The sequence below is a fragment of the Hermetia illucens genome, chromosome 1 (assembly GCF_905115235.1).
Source record: "Hermetia illucens chromosome 1, iHerIll2.2.curated.20191125, whole genome shotgun sequence".
NCBI lineage: Eukaryota > Metazoa > Arthropoda > Insecta > Diptera > Stratiomyidae > Hermetia > Hermetia illucens.
This window is the reverse complement of record NC_051849.1, coordinates 146,607,871-146,625,666: the sequence shown is the minus strand read 5'-3', so window position 1 is coordinate 146,625,666 and position 17,796 is coordinate 146,607,871. Positions and strand designations below refer to the sequence as shown.

Here is a 17,796-nt window from a genome sequence, read left to right as displayed (position 1 = left end):
AGTCTTATACAGGTAGACTACACGACGGAGAATACAGCAGACTAGCTTAGGACTACCAGGATGGAAGTGAATGGGACTGTACTGGAGATGACATTACCAGGATCACACATGGTGACGACATACCTTCCTTAGTGATTGAGACGGGGGAAGCTTCCACGCCTCATCATCACTCAAAACATGGATCCACACATGGAAAGCTTATAGAAGCCCGGAGGAGGGCAAAGGCAAACTCTTGATGAGCGAGGTAGACGGCTGACCCCTGGATGCAATTAAAATTTGGTAGCATACTAGTGCTTGTGGACAGGGAAAAGCAACGGTAAGATATTGCGGAGGGCACACCGGAGGTAAGCCTAATGAGGGCCTTGAAGAAATTGCGGAAGTCATATAGGCTGAAACGGCATTCTTCTTCTTCTCTTTCTCTTCAGCCTATTTCCCGTTCACAAGCGAAGTTGATCGTTTCGCCATTTGGCTTTATCGAATGCCTGATCTGGGTGCAATCTCGAGGCTTTTAAATCTCCATCCAGCGTCTCAAGCCACCGTTGTTTAGGCCTGCCCTTTTGTCGTTTACCATCGACTTCGATGTTCAGACCAATTTGGGCATGTGAATTCTCGTTAGCACGAAATGCGTGACTATACCATCAAAGACGCCTCTCTCGCAATTTTTGCACGATCGGGGCAACCCCGTAACGATCGCGGATATCCTCATTTCGGATGTGATCAAAACGTGTGACGCCACTAGTCCTACGTAACATCTTCGTCTCCATTACCGCAAGACGCCATTCATTATCCTTTATAGTTGGCCAACACTCAGAACCATAGAGAGCGACAGGACGGACAACATTACGGTAAATTTTAGATTTGAGACGTTCGTTGATACGCCGATCACAAAGAGCACCAGTTGTGGAACGCCACTTCATCCAGTTTGCGTTAATGCATGAAGCAATTTCATAACGCGGTTCTCCATTGGCTGATAGCGTTGACCCGAGATATTTAAATTGCTCAGTTCTGGGCAGATCGGTCGTCAAAAATTCAGTTTTGTTTAGATTCAATCTGAGACCGCGTTGCATGAGGCGATCATTCTATTTTTGGACAAGTTGCTCGAGATCATTTTTGCTATCAGATGCTAGGAAAACATCATCTACATAAAGCAGTGTGTAGGGCGCTGGACGTTGGATATCCCGTGTGACGGTGTCCATAACAAGAATAAAGAGGAGTGATGAGAGGGCGCTTCCTTGGTGAATACCAACAGAAACACGAAGCGGTTTCGATACACCAGCCATACTTCGAACGTCACTTTTCGGATCGTGGTGAGCAAGCGCACGAGCTCTTCTGGTACGAAGTGTTGTCGTAAAGCATACCAGATGAGTTCGTGAGGCACACAGTCAAACGCTTTCTCTAGATCCAGAAATGCAATGTAAAGAGGGCGCTGCTTCTCACGGTGTTTCTCCATGAGTAACCGCACAGCGTGTATTGCGTCAGTAGTTCTGCAGATTTTGACAAATCCGGCTTGATAAACAGTTATTTCAATGATTTCCCGAATACGGTTGTCAAGAATGCGTTCAAAAATCTCAGAGCTCATTCCCTGAGATCCTCCACGGCCTTCTACCATGAGGAAGGTGCATTTGTTGCGGGTTATTGGGAGGGTCCTGAGGTGATCGCAGGATCTAGGGTTTGGATAGTAAAGGCTCTCGAAGAATGTAACGGATAAGTGGATGGAGAAGCAAATGACGGTTCATTCAAGGAAAGGTTGATCGTGATGAATGAAAATTTTCTGGGGGTGGAGGAGAATTACTACCAGGATGGCAATTGATGCAGGTAGGATTATCCCCCTGCTTTTTGTCCACTAACGTGGACCGTGTTGCACTTAACACAACGATAGAACAGGTAGCAGTTCGATTGCGGGTCTGTATTATTTCACCAGACAGTGAAACATCGCTCTGGCTTTGGAGAGTGTGGGCTGCTGGAATTTGGGGGAGAAGTCTCGCATGGGTAGACATTGTTTGTCTCGGTAACTACTAGACGATATAGTTCATCAAAGACATCCTGTGGGGTGTACTTGAAGTCTAGCTTTAGGTGGCTCGGCGTGTACATAAAGAAGGGATGATTCTTCTTTTGGCGGGGTCGTAATCAGTTTGGGACGTGGCGAGCACATAGGTCGAGTGGACGGATGTTTTCTTGAAGATGATATTGTTGGGGACATTAGAAATTAGTTTGCTTTAATTTTTGTCGGGTCTGATTGTTGTTCCTTGCTTTTATTGGCTCTCGAAGGTGTTAATTGAAGATGTTGAAAGATGGTGGTTGGATATCATGAATGGATACAGTGAATGATTTGTAGACTGTTCATGCGGTAGATACTTCCTAAGATGGGGCGATTTGTTGAATTTGTTTTTGAAGTAGCAAAGTTAATAACTTCAGGGCGGCACTTGGGGATTTGGAACTTTCGATTGTCGCAAGTGAAAGTGGAAAATGCCATTGCTACTGCAGATAATGATTTTAGAGTACTACGATCGTTGCTGAAAGGTAGGGTGTCTCTAGCATAACTGTGTGGTGAAGCATTGAGGAAGAAGCTGAACATTTTGCTGGCATTTCAAAATCAACGTTTCAATTGTTGTAATTATCTCCAACAATTGAAACGTTGACTTTGGAATGCCAGCAAAATCTTACTAAGAAACTAGACAGGCCACGGACGGCAATTCATGAAATGAATCCGAAACTCAGCATGTGAAAATCCTAGGTCAGCACACTACGGTATTTCCGGCATAAGTATACATGGTAGACATACGCATTACAGGCGATTAACGGTAGAAGCACAGACGTTAAAAAGCTATATCATAACCTCAAGCCAAATTTGAAATATGGAAGACAAATTGGCGCTACATATCGTATTACATTGTCCCATATTTATGAGGTATAATCTGGGGTGAATAAGCCTCAAAAGGTATTTGACCAATATACTTAGTAAAATATCCCCTGAACTTGGTGAATAGACCGAAATAATCACTTTGGCATAAGTCACCAGGCTATCGATGGGGCAGAAAGTTATGCTCTGCACCCACTGGAACTGGATTTTGTAACACCGCTGCGCTAACGTGAATAACAGTGTATGGCGGATCTCGAAAGATCGATAAAAAATAAAGGAGGGTTTTTTTGCTCCGCAAACTTTTCCATTCAACATAGTGGCATATCATAGGTCGAGGCAAAACCGTATACGAAATCTCAATATTTATTCTTAGTTAACGTGTTCTTCTTATAAGCGTCAATGGAAACGAGCGGGTCAATCGAGCCCAAAAGACAATAGAACTGTTCTCTATAACCAAGTGGGAGGCAACTTCATTAAATCAATTAAATCAACACAATGGTAGCGTAATCGAGAAGTCAGCAGTGTTTGGCGACCTATACTATTTCAAAGACCACCTATCAAGCACTCAAATAAAAGACTTGATTTTTTACAAAACAGGTATTTTATTACTGAAAATATTTTAGCAAGTAATATCACGGTCACTCATGTAAACTCTTAAACAATTCGGCTTCAATTTTTGCTAGCTTAGAAAATGCTCCTAAAAGACTTCGCCTATCGGTTTGATGATGAGCTCATGCACCTGAAATAAAAATAAATTTTAGGATTTAATTACATATTACATTCAGAATAATTTGAGCAGTATAAAAAAAAAATTGTATTAATACTATGTGGTGCGATGGAGGATGCAGAGTGACTGGGGCCGTACGAGACGTCATTTCATGGGCTAGGGAGTCACTATATTTTCAAAAGCGATTGATCACACAATAAAGAACAAGCTGAAAATAAAAAATTCGACGCGACAGGTATGAAATATATATATGGTTACCGTTCACTCCTCAGGGTTTAACACATTAACTACACCTACAGTTTACTGAAATTCGCTTCACCTCCCGCCAGAACTTCCCAAGGTGCTTGCTCTCTTCCTCCGCTGCCCTGCGTCATGTGTTCCTAGGGCAACCCACCCGTCACCCAACTTGGGATAGTGGAGTCCACCGCATGTTGTAGCCGGCAATACAGTTGTCATAATTCCTGTGCTACCTACCCAATGCGGTTTACATTGATTGATCTACATATGTGCGGGTAACAAGCCTGTACGCATATGAAACTCTTCGTTCAAAATTGGATCAAGTCAGAGTATCTCAATGACACAACCTAAACAAATCTTGGCGAAGGCTTCGAGTTTCTGTTTAGCTTCCGAAGGCACAGTGATCTATTGGTGCTGGCTGGTACCAAGGAAGCGTATCGTCGAAACGTTAAAAGCAGTAAAAATAGTGGCTATCTCTTGGGTATCATCGTCTAAAACTCACGGCAGCGAAAACTGCGTTAGGATAGATATGGAGGGCTAGGGACATAGAATATGACGGGAGGTGTTACACATTGACATGTATCCCGCTCTACAGAATATTATCATGATGGCATCTTGCACCTAATGAGACACTCTTCCCGAGATTGCAGATCGTTTCGAGGTATCCACCGAGCCATCCAGGCAAAATCTGCATGATCTAGTTTTGGCGACAAAGGCGTGTTGGGGTAGTCGAGGTGGTTTCTCAATCTCGTTACGCCAGGTTGGAATCGTGGGCGTCTCGTATATTTAAGCTCATATTCGTGCTATCCCGCTACTGTAGTAAGCCTACATTGCATTAAGCGTGATGACAATGAAATTGAAGCGCAATTCAATTGACACCTGAGGCTTTGTGCATGCTAAATATCCTACAAGGGGTGAATAGATGAAGTACATTTAACGTTTGCTGGTTAACATATACCTTTTCTAGCTACTAACATAAAGCCCCTTATGTCGGAGACTTCAATATCCATCATACTCTGTGTTAAGCGCTCCTCAATGATAACAGTGGGAACAAATTAATAGACGGGATCGGCTGTAGGCAAGTGATATGCATTTCCGATACGAAAGGCCAAGTAACATAAACCCGGTAGGTGGCAAATCGGGGCCTATAATTTGTAACATGTAACCTAAACTTCCATCCCTTATAATGAACTGAAAGGTACAGTAAGCGCCAACCATTATATGTATACATTACTTGAGAATATTTATTGAATTGCAAAAAAGCAACAAATTTGACCTGTTATGACATTGTTAGTAATATTGCAATTTCCCCCAAACTTGGTAGGATCATCCTCCATATTATATCCTACATTGCTTTCACGGAGCTAAAATGAACTGCAGTCATATATTATTATTATTAACTTTATTTGAATAGATATCGGTACGGAGGGTATCTAGTTGCCTAGGCACCATATAGTGGAAGCCTCTTGATTGTTTTCAGATTTTTCGATTGTGTAGTTTCTGAGAATGGGTCCGTTAAAGAGCTCCCCTCGATTTCCACCTTTCCAACAAATGTCAAAACTAAGACCGACTTTGGAAGCTACTAACCAAGACCTTTCATTTCATGACAATATTTTGGGTAAAAGAAATTTACAAACCCTTTTCGCATGTATGGGGACTCCCCCTTAAATACGATGTAAAAGGATGACCAAATTTGTCTCCGAGAAAAATGCATGTGGCAGACAAGCAGTCAGACAGTATATCGATTTTAATAAGGTTTTACCGGTTAAAAAGTAGTAATCAACTTGCATTGTAACAGCATTGTTAAATGTCTGTTACGAAACCCTGGAACGATGAATATATAAAAGGATTCATGATGTCATGATGTAAACGTCAATATATTCCCTAAACAAGCCTAGTTTCGGCAGGAGCCCCCGTGCTCTAATCAGTCTAATCATATTACCTACATTAATGATTTTAGACGTTCAGAAACGTTACCAAGCGGCCAAGAAAAGATGAATTTAGCCCAGATCTACTTGTAGAATAGTATAGCCGCAACAGCTGCAATGAGCCGACTAATCAAAACGGAGGGATATAATATTAGTGCTGAGGCCTTGGTTGGTAGAATGAAAAGTATCCGGGGTTAAAAACATTGCAAGTAATTTAACATCTGAGATTTTCTCTGGCAAGGCAAAAATGTAGATATTTATTGAGCACAAACATTTTTAACTTTTTTTAACCTGCGTCCTGATGGTCAGCTCATCTAAATCGAGTTGACCTCTTTTCTTGGTTATAGTTTTGGTTTAGGTGGTTTTTAAACCATCATCTAGCGTATGAAACCATTGCTATTTCGATCAGCCTTGGATGATTTTCCTGTCATTTTTGGCGTTCAAGACAATTTTAGCCTGTAAGTTATCATCTCCAGGAATAGCATGAACATAAAATCGAAGACGGCTATCTGGTTATTTCTCCACAATGGGTACAGCCCCATATTAATCGCGGATGTCCTAGCTTCAGGCCTGGTCATAGCAGCGTAACATCCTCACCTACATTAGAGTCAGGCGGCTTTCATTATCTTTGATACTCACTAGCGCTTAGGATAATAGAAGATGATAGCATGAACGAAGCTGGGGTAGACTTTGAATTTAGGATGGCGGTTGACTACATTACTACATCCAGGCGGCCCAGATGCCTCAAGCAATTTACTGATGTAGCTCACCGCTAACTGAGCGCACAGATACGAGGTAAGTAATTTTTTCTACGAACTTTAGCGGCGCTGATGGGAGTGGACGGGACTACTGAGATCCGAAGAGTAAGCTGTGAAAACCAAATACTATATCCAGGTGATTATAAAGACACTGGCCTCTTCTGTAGTGAAAAATTACAGGCTAACAAATGAAATATTAGTAAACTAAACATAGTTGGTAAAGCCAGAAAGCTGCCAAAGTATAATAGAAAATATGCCGCATCTTTATTAGCTAGAGTAGGTAGGTATAAATGACCGCACCGAAAATCCCAATTAGAATGTATCATTTTGATACTACAAACCCTCTAGTCATCTCAGATCTTCAAATAGAACAATTTCCTCACTCTATAATTTGTGGTCTCCAGAAAATAGTTTATTGGACTGGTCTGAAAGCTCTCGTGTCTGAGTTTAGTTACAGGGATGAAATCTTCTTTCACTTAGGGGTGAGCTTTTTCCACCTTGAGGCTGGTGCTGCCGAGTAGTACGAGTAGGTTCCAGAGTAAACTCCAATTGCTTATTGTCTTCGGGAGGAGGAGAAAGCAATAATCTTATCCTATGCTTAAAACTACTCAAAGTAGAGAAGTTAAAAGGACCAAGCTGTTGTACGTTGTAATTTCGGCAAAGCCTAGGAATCGGGGAATGAAAGTAGACTTCGAGCTCTGTGAAGGGCACGTTGAAAAAGTCCGTGTTACGTGTGTTATAAGCTGCAGAATGGCAGGTGACGTCGTTAGCGGCGGAGTAGTCCATCAGACCTGAGGAAAGATTAAAAAATGTGCATAAATCCAGATAGGATTAGTATTAGTATAGATAGAGAGTATTCCTCACGAGGGAATTGAAGAGAGCTAAGGGGAACGTTGGATGCAGCCTGACAATTTTGCTGCTCGATTGGTGTCTTCGAGGCAATGGGTGTCAAAGCAGAGCTTATTGCCGAAAGTGACTCCGAGGTCTTGAGTAAAATTTAAGCAGGATAAGGAATGTCCGTTAACAGAATACGAGAAAGAAGTGGTTCAGGATTTTAGGGAGCATTACATAGAGTGACACTTTCTGACGTTTAGCGCTAAACCATTACTCGGGCACCAATGAACAAGGGTATCTAGGTTAGGTTGAAGGGAAACACAGTCCATGGAGGGATTGGAAAAATCCATAGGCGACGATAAAGCGGAAAACAGCTTCAGGTCGCTAGCATAGAGCAAGCAGGGACAAGTAGGCAGGGGGGGGGAGGTCATTGATAAAAAATAAAAATAACAAAGGGCCCAGAATAGATCTTTGTGGGACGCTAGAGGAGGGGTAGAAGGAGCGGAAAGTGCAGCCGTCAAAAGAGACGCAGAAGCATCGGTTGGAATGGTAAGAGATAAGCTATAAAACAAGCGGTATTGGAACGCTTAGAGACGAGACTTTGGATATACAGTGTCGAAGGCTTTAGCGAAATCAGTGTAAGTGGTATGTATTTCTTGCCGTGAATTTGGACATTTGGCGACAAAGTTGGTAAAGTCAACCAGGTTGAAAGCAGCGGACCTACGCTTAACAAAGCTGTGTTGCTCTTTCACTATGTGATGACCAAAGTGGGCGGACAACCAGCCACTGACATATCTTTCCAAGATTTTAGACCAGGAGGAGAAGAGGGAAATGGGACGGTAATTCTTGGCAAGCGTACGATCCCCACTTTTGTGTATGATGATGATGAGAGCTTCCTTCCACACGGAAAATCCACGGGAAAATTATTCTCCTCGAGGCTTTTGTTGGAAATAAGAGATAGGGGAACGGCAATGGACTTATCAGTTTTGAGCAAAAAGAGGTTTGGAAGACCACCGTAGCCAGGTCCGACATTGGTATCAAGTTTGGCAATTAGGTACTCGACAGGGGGTAAGAGCGGGCGATATGAAGCAGGCTACATTCACTATCGGGAGGGAATCAGAGGAAGGAGTGCGAACATAGACTGAGGAAAAGTAACGGCAGAGTTAACCGCAAGATAGTTGGGGGAGTTTGCTGAGGAGCCACAGAATTTAATGGACGGACGGGATAACTGGGCCGGGCAGTGGGAGTTCCAAATGTAGGACCAGATTTCCGCGCTTCACTGGGTCTTCAACACTGGTCAAATATTTGCTTCTGGACTTACGTATTAATGATTTGAGGAATCTAGAGATTTGAAAAGCATAGGTTCTAGAAGTGTGCTTTTGACGTAGTTTTTTGTGGACCGCCAGGGCTGAGTTCACACCTTCGAAGTTCGCCTTACGAAAGCTGAACTTGGTAGGTTTGCGAGCGACAGGAGAGTGGGGTCGGGATATCTGAGCATCGAACTCGAAAGACAGAGGAGCCTTCGAAGAGCTGACTACAATGTGCATATATGAGAATATTCCCGCTCGGATTGAATGAAGTATTTTAACGGCGCTATGTCGTAACACCTTCACATATCGTTGGTTTCAAACGTAGTCCGGTGACATTGCCCAGAGTTCCTTTGATATTTCGTCTAGGATGTTACTACGGTTATAAGGTTGTGTATACCCAAAGATTTATTCTCTGCGGGAGAACCCGTTTTCTCATGAAAATGTCCTTGCAGGCGCAGAAGACTATGCAGACCTCCTTATGACTCAGTTAAACGTTTAGCCTCTGATTTAACTTATTGTTTGCTGATTTGTTTGAATTTGAGGTGATCGCAGCGTCTAGGTGATTTTCTTGATCACGTAGGACAGTCCCACGAGGCCGGTTGGCAGGCTGTGCTGTAACGCTAGCGATGACCATAATTTTGATTTTAGTTGATGTGACTGCTCTTAGATTATGTGGGGATACCCCTTTGTGAGCATGTGTCTACATTTCGGCCAGGTGTGATATAACATCGATTTAGTAACCATTAGATATCAACATTTAAGTCTTCAATGAAAGATGCGATAATTTAATAAATAATCCTGCTTCATGCCATTAAAAATGTCAGCCAGACATTTCTGCAGTTTACTGCAGTGGAAGATGACGTGGTCATTTGTTACAACTTCGCCGCATGCGTCGCAGCAGTCTGTGGTTGAGGCACCTATTCTCATCAGGAAGACCTTGTTGGAGGTGTGGTTGGTGACAAGGCGGTTAACCAATTTGGTGGTTTCAGATTTTAGTTCAAGCGCGGAGAAAAAAGACTTGTTTGGAAATCGTGGGAAGATGTTGGCGGAGAAGTTGGTACAACATTCTGAAGCAATCTGGGGCCCAATTAGGTTAGTTGAAATACTGGGTTCCAAAGTGGTTCGAATTTTGGTGGAGTCTGTGGGTATTTGATCGGGTTTGAACTGATGATAGATCTTTCCAAAGATTCTGAAACAGTGTGTGTAACCATTCTTAGCTGCAAGGTTTGTGTAGATATTCTCAAAAATTTTCCCGTTGCAGGATTTTAATTTAATGATTTCTATTGTTGTGAGAATCATTCTTCGGTGTTTTGGGGGAGGATTGCCTAATGGCGAAGATGACATATTAAATAAAATAGGATGATTCAACTGCCTTACCGTAGACCATTTTGAGTGGGAGCGTGGCAGTTGCCGACTTTGAGTGTGCGCTCATTGCAGGACGCTTAGAATCCACGAGGAAATGCCTGTAGGGATAGCATGAAATATAAAGCAACATTTCACTTTGTTTAACTCAACCTTTTCGTATGGAATTTGGATGTCAAAAGAAATTGCAGGTACATGCAATTTTTCCTGTTTTTCCCAAGTTATGTGTAATAGAAGCTCATTTAGACATGTACTCGTGGATCTATGCTTCCTGTAATCATAGCTTCCGCTTGGCAAACATTCAAAGCCTTCTAGAAAATTTTAAAGCCGATCTTTAACCATTGCGTTGAGTGTTTTGCAAAAAACGTTGATTAGCAATATTGGTTTGAAATCGTAATTTCCTCAATTTTGGCTCTCCACTGCTGACGTTTGGCCTCCAGGACTTTCAAATTTAGGAGGGAACTTCCAATTCCTCTGAACAAATTAACCTTTTTAATAAACTAAAACTCCTTGGCTTTGATGTGGCATGAAAAGCTTTGTAGGAACATTGTTTTTCGTCGTAAAAAGGGTTTAGAGATGGGTTCCTCCAGCCTTTTGGCTTCGGTGAGTTGTTTTTAATGCAAAGGTGACTCTACGTATTTCAGACTGAAGGAATGAGGTTACACTCTTTATTTCTGTTGGAAGTGTTATGTTTATTAGATTGTTTTTTAGTAAACTGCGTAGGACTAAGACTAGGACTCTGACCTTTGGGTGGAAGAAGTGGATGAGATTAGGATTGAGCTAGGGTGGCTATTGCTGATATTGACCAGCAGCGTACTGCGTATCCATCCTAAGCTGGGGTTGTTGATTATTGTTAGGTCCATTATTGGCGTAATAATCCATTTGTTAGAGCACTTCATTCAAGACCGTAACAGTACACTACAGGATTACAATACCCAATAGGGAGCAACGTGGTCAGCATTGCGCTCGTCCGAGATTATTACCCTTTGACTGCTTATTCACAGCTAAGTCGACTGGTATTCGATATCAAATCACGATCCCACTGCTACCACTAAGAGTTGAACCGCGACCTTCTGTACGACAGCCTTATGCTCTAACCACTTAGCTGTCCGGACGCGGACAGTGTTTTCCTCTTATTATTTTATTTATATCTTCTTGAGGGTTTCTCTTTTTCATAAGGAACTGGAAAGTTTTTTCCGAACATGAGATAAGCCATAGGCAGAATTCCTTTGGACTTCCACTTGTTACCTTCTGGATGGCAACTACCAGATTATATTGATGGAACTCTAGCCATTCTGGATAAGCTTTGCCCTAAGCTTGGTGGTCAGGTTTGCCGCAAAGCAAGTATCTTGTGTTTTCGCATAGATCATTCCATGCTGGGGTTCTGCAACATTTTAGATATTTTTCTTTAGAAGCTTGCAATCAAGGCTCACATACGAGAACTTGAGAAGAAAGTTTCTGAGGCAGAAAGAGGCAGTGAAATTCAAGGGTGACAGCATTAACAAGTTCCCTTCTAAATTTGAATAAGCTGAAATGGGCGGTAACTCATCTGAACTCTATAGACTGCTACTTTCATATATATAATAGGTGATTCTGTGGACTTCATGTACTTATGTATGAGACTATGGGATGTTCCAAGGGAGAGTTCTATCACTGCTACTATAGGATCTTACAGTGAATGAACAACAGGCCTTAGTAAACATTACAGGTAAATTCTTGCGAACATGCTCAGAGTTTGTTTAGTGAGCTCTGCATTTGGGAAAGGTTGGGGTGATCGGTAAAATCTTATGTAAAACTTTAGGAGTATCAGCTTCATAGTCCATATCAGAAAGAGAAAAGTGAATGAATTCCAGCACAAGGTACCTGGAGTGATGTAACTAAAACGAAGCGACGTTGAAGTGGCTAGTGGGATTTAAATTTATTGCCTGCAAAGAAAAATTAACTTACTAGAAAGGCTCCTAGTATCTATTTGTATGACCAGAACCTGTAATTGTAATAAGCCACTCAGCGGCCGTAAAACTATCGCTAACTGAGAAGCCGAATATGAGTAGGTCCAGAACGGAGAAATTAAACAAGTGGTCAATCGACAAGGTACAACGGAAAGTTCAGGTTTTTTAGTGAAGTCGCCTTGTGGTAATTGGTTGGACCAATTTGTTTTATCAAAGTCCTTATCTGGGTGCAGCCGTGAGGCTTTCAAATCCCCATCCAACGTATCAAGTCACTGTTGTTTCGAATAGCATCTCTTACCATCAACTTTGATGTTCGGAACAACCAAAGCAAGCGAATTCTCGTTAGCGGGAATTACGTAAACATACCATCGAATATGCCTCTCTCGCTATTTTTTCACGATCAACGTAACTTAATGTCGATAGTGGATATTCTCATTTCAGATGTGATCAAGGCGTGTTTTGCCACTAGTCCAAAGCAACATCTTCGTTTCCATTACCGCGAGATGCCGTCAATTATAGTTGGCCAACACTAACAATCATAGAGGCGACAGGGCGGACCACACTGTGGAAAATTTTAGATTTGAGACGTTCGTTGATCCTTTGCGATCCAAAAGTTATGGAACGGCACTTCATCCAGGTAACGCTAGTACGAGAAGCAATATCATAGTTCTCCACTGGCTGATAGTATTAACCCGAGATATTTAAATCGTTCAGTTCCGAACAGGACCCGTCATTGACAGTGAGGCGCATTCATGGACATGGAAGATGTCCTCAATTATACCTCATGTGCGGCAATTTGTAACATAGTAAGACAGCATGGAATCGATCCGCTGTTAATCAATTGGATCCTTCACATGCACATATTGGTTGGACAGAAGTCTAGTGAAGCAGGGTGTTTTAAAAGTTACTCACAGGGAGGGGTTCTCTCTACTCTGTTATGGCTCCTACTTATGAACCTTGCTATTGCTCCTGGAGGACACAAAGGTCTTCTTCGCACAAGCATTTACGGACGATCTAGCCGTTATTTAATTATTGGAAATTTTGCGGGCACAGTATATGACTGTCTGAATGTAACACAACATGTAATCCACAGTTCGTGTCTCCGTAATGGACTCATGGTGAACGCTAGGAAGACTGGACTAGTTATGTTCACTAGGAACGTCACGTGGAGCAGCTACACGCTACCCACGTTATCAGAGACAGAAATCCAGCTCGCACTAACAATCAAATATTTAGGAGCACATAGCGACTTCGTTAACGTAGGAGCACCACATCCAGGAACAATACCAGAAATCTTGCAGATTACTCTAGTGCTGTAGGACTGCGATAGGTAAGACCTGGGCACTTTCCCCAAAACCAGAACTTTCACCACCCCGTCACCCGGTGTTGAACTTTCCTAATAGCAGGAAGCTGCTGGTGAAGATTAAGAGGCTCGGTTGCCTAAGAATTACTGACGCAATGAGTAGTATGCCGACCGGGATGCTCGAAGCTATTCTAAATTTACCCCCTATCCATTTGGAAACGGAAAGTAGCTAACGACGTATATCGGCTTGACACTGTCATAAAATTATCTATCTGGAAATTTCTTGACAAACATTAGGTGGTTCTGATGCTCGCCGATCACATGGTTTCTGGATTTGTCTTTAAAAAGACATACTCCATCGTAATCATCGAAAGAGGAGAATGGTCGACAAATGGGCACAAGTCTTTTGAGATTACAGATAATTTTCGCCGACGGGTCAATCATGGAAAACGGATCGGGAAACCTGATTATGGAACTGGCTCCAAATCTCGGAAAAATTACGACCATATTCCAGGCGGAGACATATGCCATTTTATTGGCAGCAGAAGAATGTTTGCGAAAAATATGGAGGGGTCGGACAATTCGAATCTGTTCCAACAGCCGGGCAGCATTATCAACACTAATAGCAATGACATATCAAGCCAGTTGGTGAGTAGTTGTCATCAAGTGCGGCGGAAACTTGGTCGACTAAACGAAACATTCCTAATAAGAAACCTGGCAGACTGGCTCGCCAAGGTTCTGGATCCACAATGGTGCCAAAACCAGCTTTTGGCCCTGCACTTCGTATGCAACTACCCCTCTTCGACCTCATACGCAGTTACTTTGGTAAGGTTTTCTTCAGCAAAGAGTCTGCACAAAAAGCCTGCAAACGACGTAGGCGGGAGACCGGTGAATAAGTGGTCTTCGGGGGTAGTACAATGGGTCTAATAATGATCTGAATGCTTGGAGCAGCGGCTCTCCCCACTAAACTAGAGTAACTAATTAAGGTGATATTGTAATGATGGGTAATATAAATGCCAAGCTGGATTCTGACAACTACTTATTCCGACATGATGGGGAAACACGGTCTTGGCGACCGTAGCGATATTGGTGGAAGGTTTGTGGATTTCTGCAGCTTTCATCGCCTCGTCATGTGTAGCACAGTTTTCGAGCACAGAGCTTCTCATAAGGTCAGTTGGGTTTCAACTAATCGACCTTGTACGAGCAACCAGATCGACCACTTTTCAATTAGCAGCAGATTTAGAAATTGCCTTGTGGATGTGCTTAACAAGAGGCGTTGACGTCTCCGTCGAAAGAGACTACTGTCTGATGGTCACCGGTTGGAAAGCTGCGATCCCCTAATTTCGGCATCACTTGTATGATTTAACTTTACTCGACAGTGGGATAGCTGATCACATGTCAAATACCTTGAATCAAGCGGCTGAGAATATCGATATCGATGAGCATTGGGCCGCCTTTAGGCTGGGTGCAAGTTGAGACACATTGTGACGCAGAGTGACGCAGAGTAGACGTCGTAGTTTTATCACTACTGTAACAAATAATAAGATTCCTATTGATTGACTTTTAAGTTGGAAATTATTATTTCCGAGTTATCACAATCTCGGCAGATGCCGGATTTTACCTAATACTAGCACTAGGTGCCAAGCATTTAGGCTCGGACGATCCTACCTACTTAAAAACTAAAGGGGCACTGGTGGTGGTGGCCGGTGGTAGGTCAGTGGGAGAATCCGTCGAGTACCCCCCGCAACATCGAGCACGTATGCAGAATGGTGTACTTCTGCATGGTTTGAACCAGACTGTGCGAAAGTCCCAGGACATCAAGGGAAGCCGTGAGGGATTTAGGTACAATACCTGTAGCTGACAATATTATGGGAACTACAACCACCCGCTCGAGACGCCAAATTTCTTTGATTTCCCGAGCCAATGGCTCATAGTTCACCTTCTTCTCCACGTATTTCCGTTCAATGTTGCTATTATGGGGGATAGCAACATCAATAATATACGCGGAGCGACCCGTCTTGTCAACTAGCAGTACGTCAGGCTTGTTGTGTGCGGTATGGCGATCAGTCAGAACTTGCCGGTCCCAATGCATGCTGTAAGCAGAACTATCAAGTACTGCTTGCGGCTCATATCGGTAAACCGGACATGTTCCCGTGATCAGCCCATGCTTATATGCAAGGTTTTGATGGATAACCTTACATACAGCATTATGCCTGGTGATGTATTGCACCGGTGCCATAACAGTACAGCCAGAAATGAGATGGTCCAACGTCTCTAACGCCGAACCACACATTCTGCACTGGTCGTTCTCCACCCGTTCTTTCATGATGAGCTTTTTATAAGCTCGGGTGCCGACCACGCCATCCTGAATGGCACACATGAACCCCTCCGTCTCAGCAAAGAGCTCCCCAGCACACAGCCATCTGTTCGACAGATGCAAATCGACAAATGGCTGCCAAAGACAATTCACGTGTTTACCGTGCATTGCCTTCGACTTCCATTCATCGATCCGCTCTTGGTCCGACTTTACCCCACTCAGAGGATTGAAAGATCGATCCTTCAAGTTAAGTGGAGTCAGTCCACAGTCTGCCTTACAGACAGCCGCATGCAAGGGGCACGCCTGCTCTTTACTGTAAAAATAAGCGCGCAGCGAGTCGACTTGGCGATGATGTTGTGCCGCCACGTCAACCACGCCCCTACCTCCGATGTCACGAGGCAGGTTCATCCGCTCCACGGCAAACTTTGGGTGATGCATTCGGAATTTGGACATAGTTGTCCGTATCCGCCGCTGGACGTTTTCCAGGTCGGTCTTCGTCCATGGCAATATTCCGAATGCATAAGCCAGTGAAGGGATAGCGAATACATTCAACGCGCTTATTTTATTCTTCCCCGAGAGATGCGATTTCAACACCAGCTTTACACGTTGCAGGAATTCGGACAGCAGAGCTTCGTTCAGATCACCAACTCGAGCATGGGTTCCTTGCAGAATTCCTAGGTACTTGTAGAAGTCTGTCTCGGTCATAGCTTCGATGTGGAGGTCACCAATGCTATGTCCGGCATGCGGCTCGTGATGACCTTTGCGAATGGCTTGGATTCGACATTTGTCTAATCCAAACTCCATCCGAATATCACGGCTGAACATGTCTATTATTCGCAACAGACTTCTAAGATGGTTGTCAGTACCAGCATACAGCTTGATGTCATCTAGGTACATCAAGTGTGTCAGTTCGCACTTAGCACGTAGGCCATATTTTATTGCAAAACCATGCCCTCTAGCATCATTCAGTAGCCATGAAAGGGGGTTCAGTGCCATACAAAACCAAAGAGGACTCAATGAATCCCCCTGGAAGATGCCCCTCCGAATACGGATGGGCTCTGAGGTATTAGCACCCTCAGATGTACGGACTGACAAGGTGGTATGCCACCCTTCCATGACTGTCGCCAAAAACTTTATTAGTTTCGGATCAATGCGATACAGATGTAGGATGTCGATTAGCCAGGTATGCGGAACGCTATCAAAAGCCTTGGCATAATCGATATAGCAACTGAAGAGGTTTCTTTGGCCTCTAGTTGCTTGTCCTACAACTACCGAGTCGATAATGAGTTGCTCTTTGCAACCCCTTGACCCAACTCGGCAGCCCTTCTGCTCCTCGGACAGAATGTTGTTGGTCTCGAGGTGCGCATTGATCCTTCCACTAATAATGGACGTGATGAATTTGTAGAGGGTTGGTAAGCAAGTGATCGGTCTTGTGTCTGCGGGGTCCTGCACCGTGTCCTTCTTAGGGATAAGGTAGGTAATTCCCGCAGTGAGGAAAGGTGGAAATTCCTCCGGCCGACTCATGACCTCATTTATACTGCGTGCCAACCGACTGTGTACGCTGGTAAATTTCTTATACCAGAAATTCTGCACCCGATCCAGACCTGGGCCCCTCCAGTTCTTCGAGCTGTTTATGGCTCGTCGAACTTCCTCTTCGGTAACATCCGCGAAATTCATGCCAGGTGTATTGACATGGTGGGTGCCTTCGGCGGTGATCCACTCAGCGTGCTCAGCATGCTGGGCAGGTAACCCCCAAAGTCCACCCCAATACTCTTTCGCTTCCGTCACCGCGAACTGTATTGTCTGGGCGCTCTGTTGGGATTCGTTGAGAGATCTGAAAAAGCTCCGCTGGTTCCTCGCGTATGTTGCATTCTGGACACGTCTGGAATAACTTTCGCCATACCGTCGTAACCGACTGCATATGACAGAAAGTTTCTGTTTTAGTGTGTCCAGAATTTCAACAACGGGTGTCTCACAGGGGATGGCATAGTTCCGGTAAACCCTCTGCACTTTGTTTCTCACCCGTCGGCTGGCATTGCCAGTGCTGATCTGAATCAGTCTAGCAATGTCCTGCCTTAGTGAGTCCCGCCGACGTTCCAGACGAATTTTCCATGGTGGATCTCTTTTGTCACTCAAACCAATAACGCGAAAGCGAATCTTCTGACCGTGCAATCTGATAGCCGCAACTGCACCACAATACACAAGTGATTG

At 43.7% G+C, this 17,796-nt stretch overlaps 1 protein-coding gene across 4 annotated transcripts in view; it reads right to left on the bottom strand.

The window, feature by feature from the left end:
- Positions 1 to 3,448: 3,448 nt before the first annotated feature.
- The window catches only part of LOC119657009 (farnesol dehydrogenase-like), a 39,236-nt gene continuing 24,888 nt past the window's right edge, over positions 3,449 to 17,796 (bottom strand). For 3 of the 4 annotated variants that reach the window (XM_038063755.1, XM_038063779.1, XM_038063771.1), the window contains exon 3: positions 3,449 to 3,599. In XM_038063755.1, coding sequence (XP_037919683.1) covers positions 3,558 to 3,599 — 42 coding nt within the window. In that variant the 3' untranslated portion in view covers positions 3,449 to 3,557. The remainder of the gene's footprint in view (positions 3,600 to 17,796) is intronic. The other variant, XM_038063763.1, reaches the window with a different exon arrangement.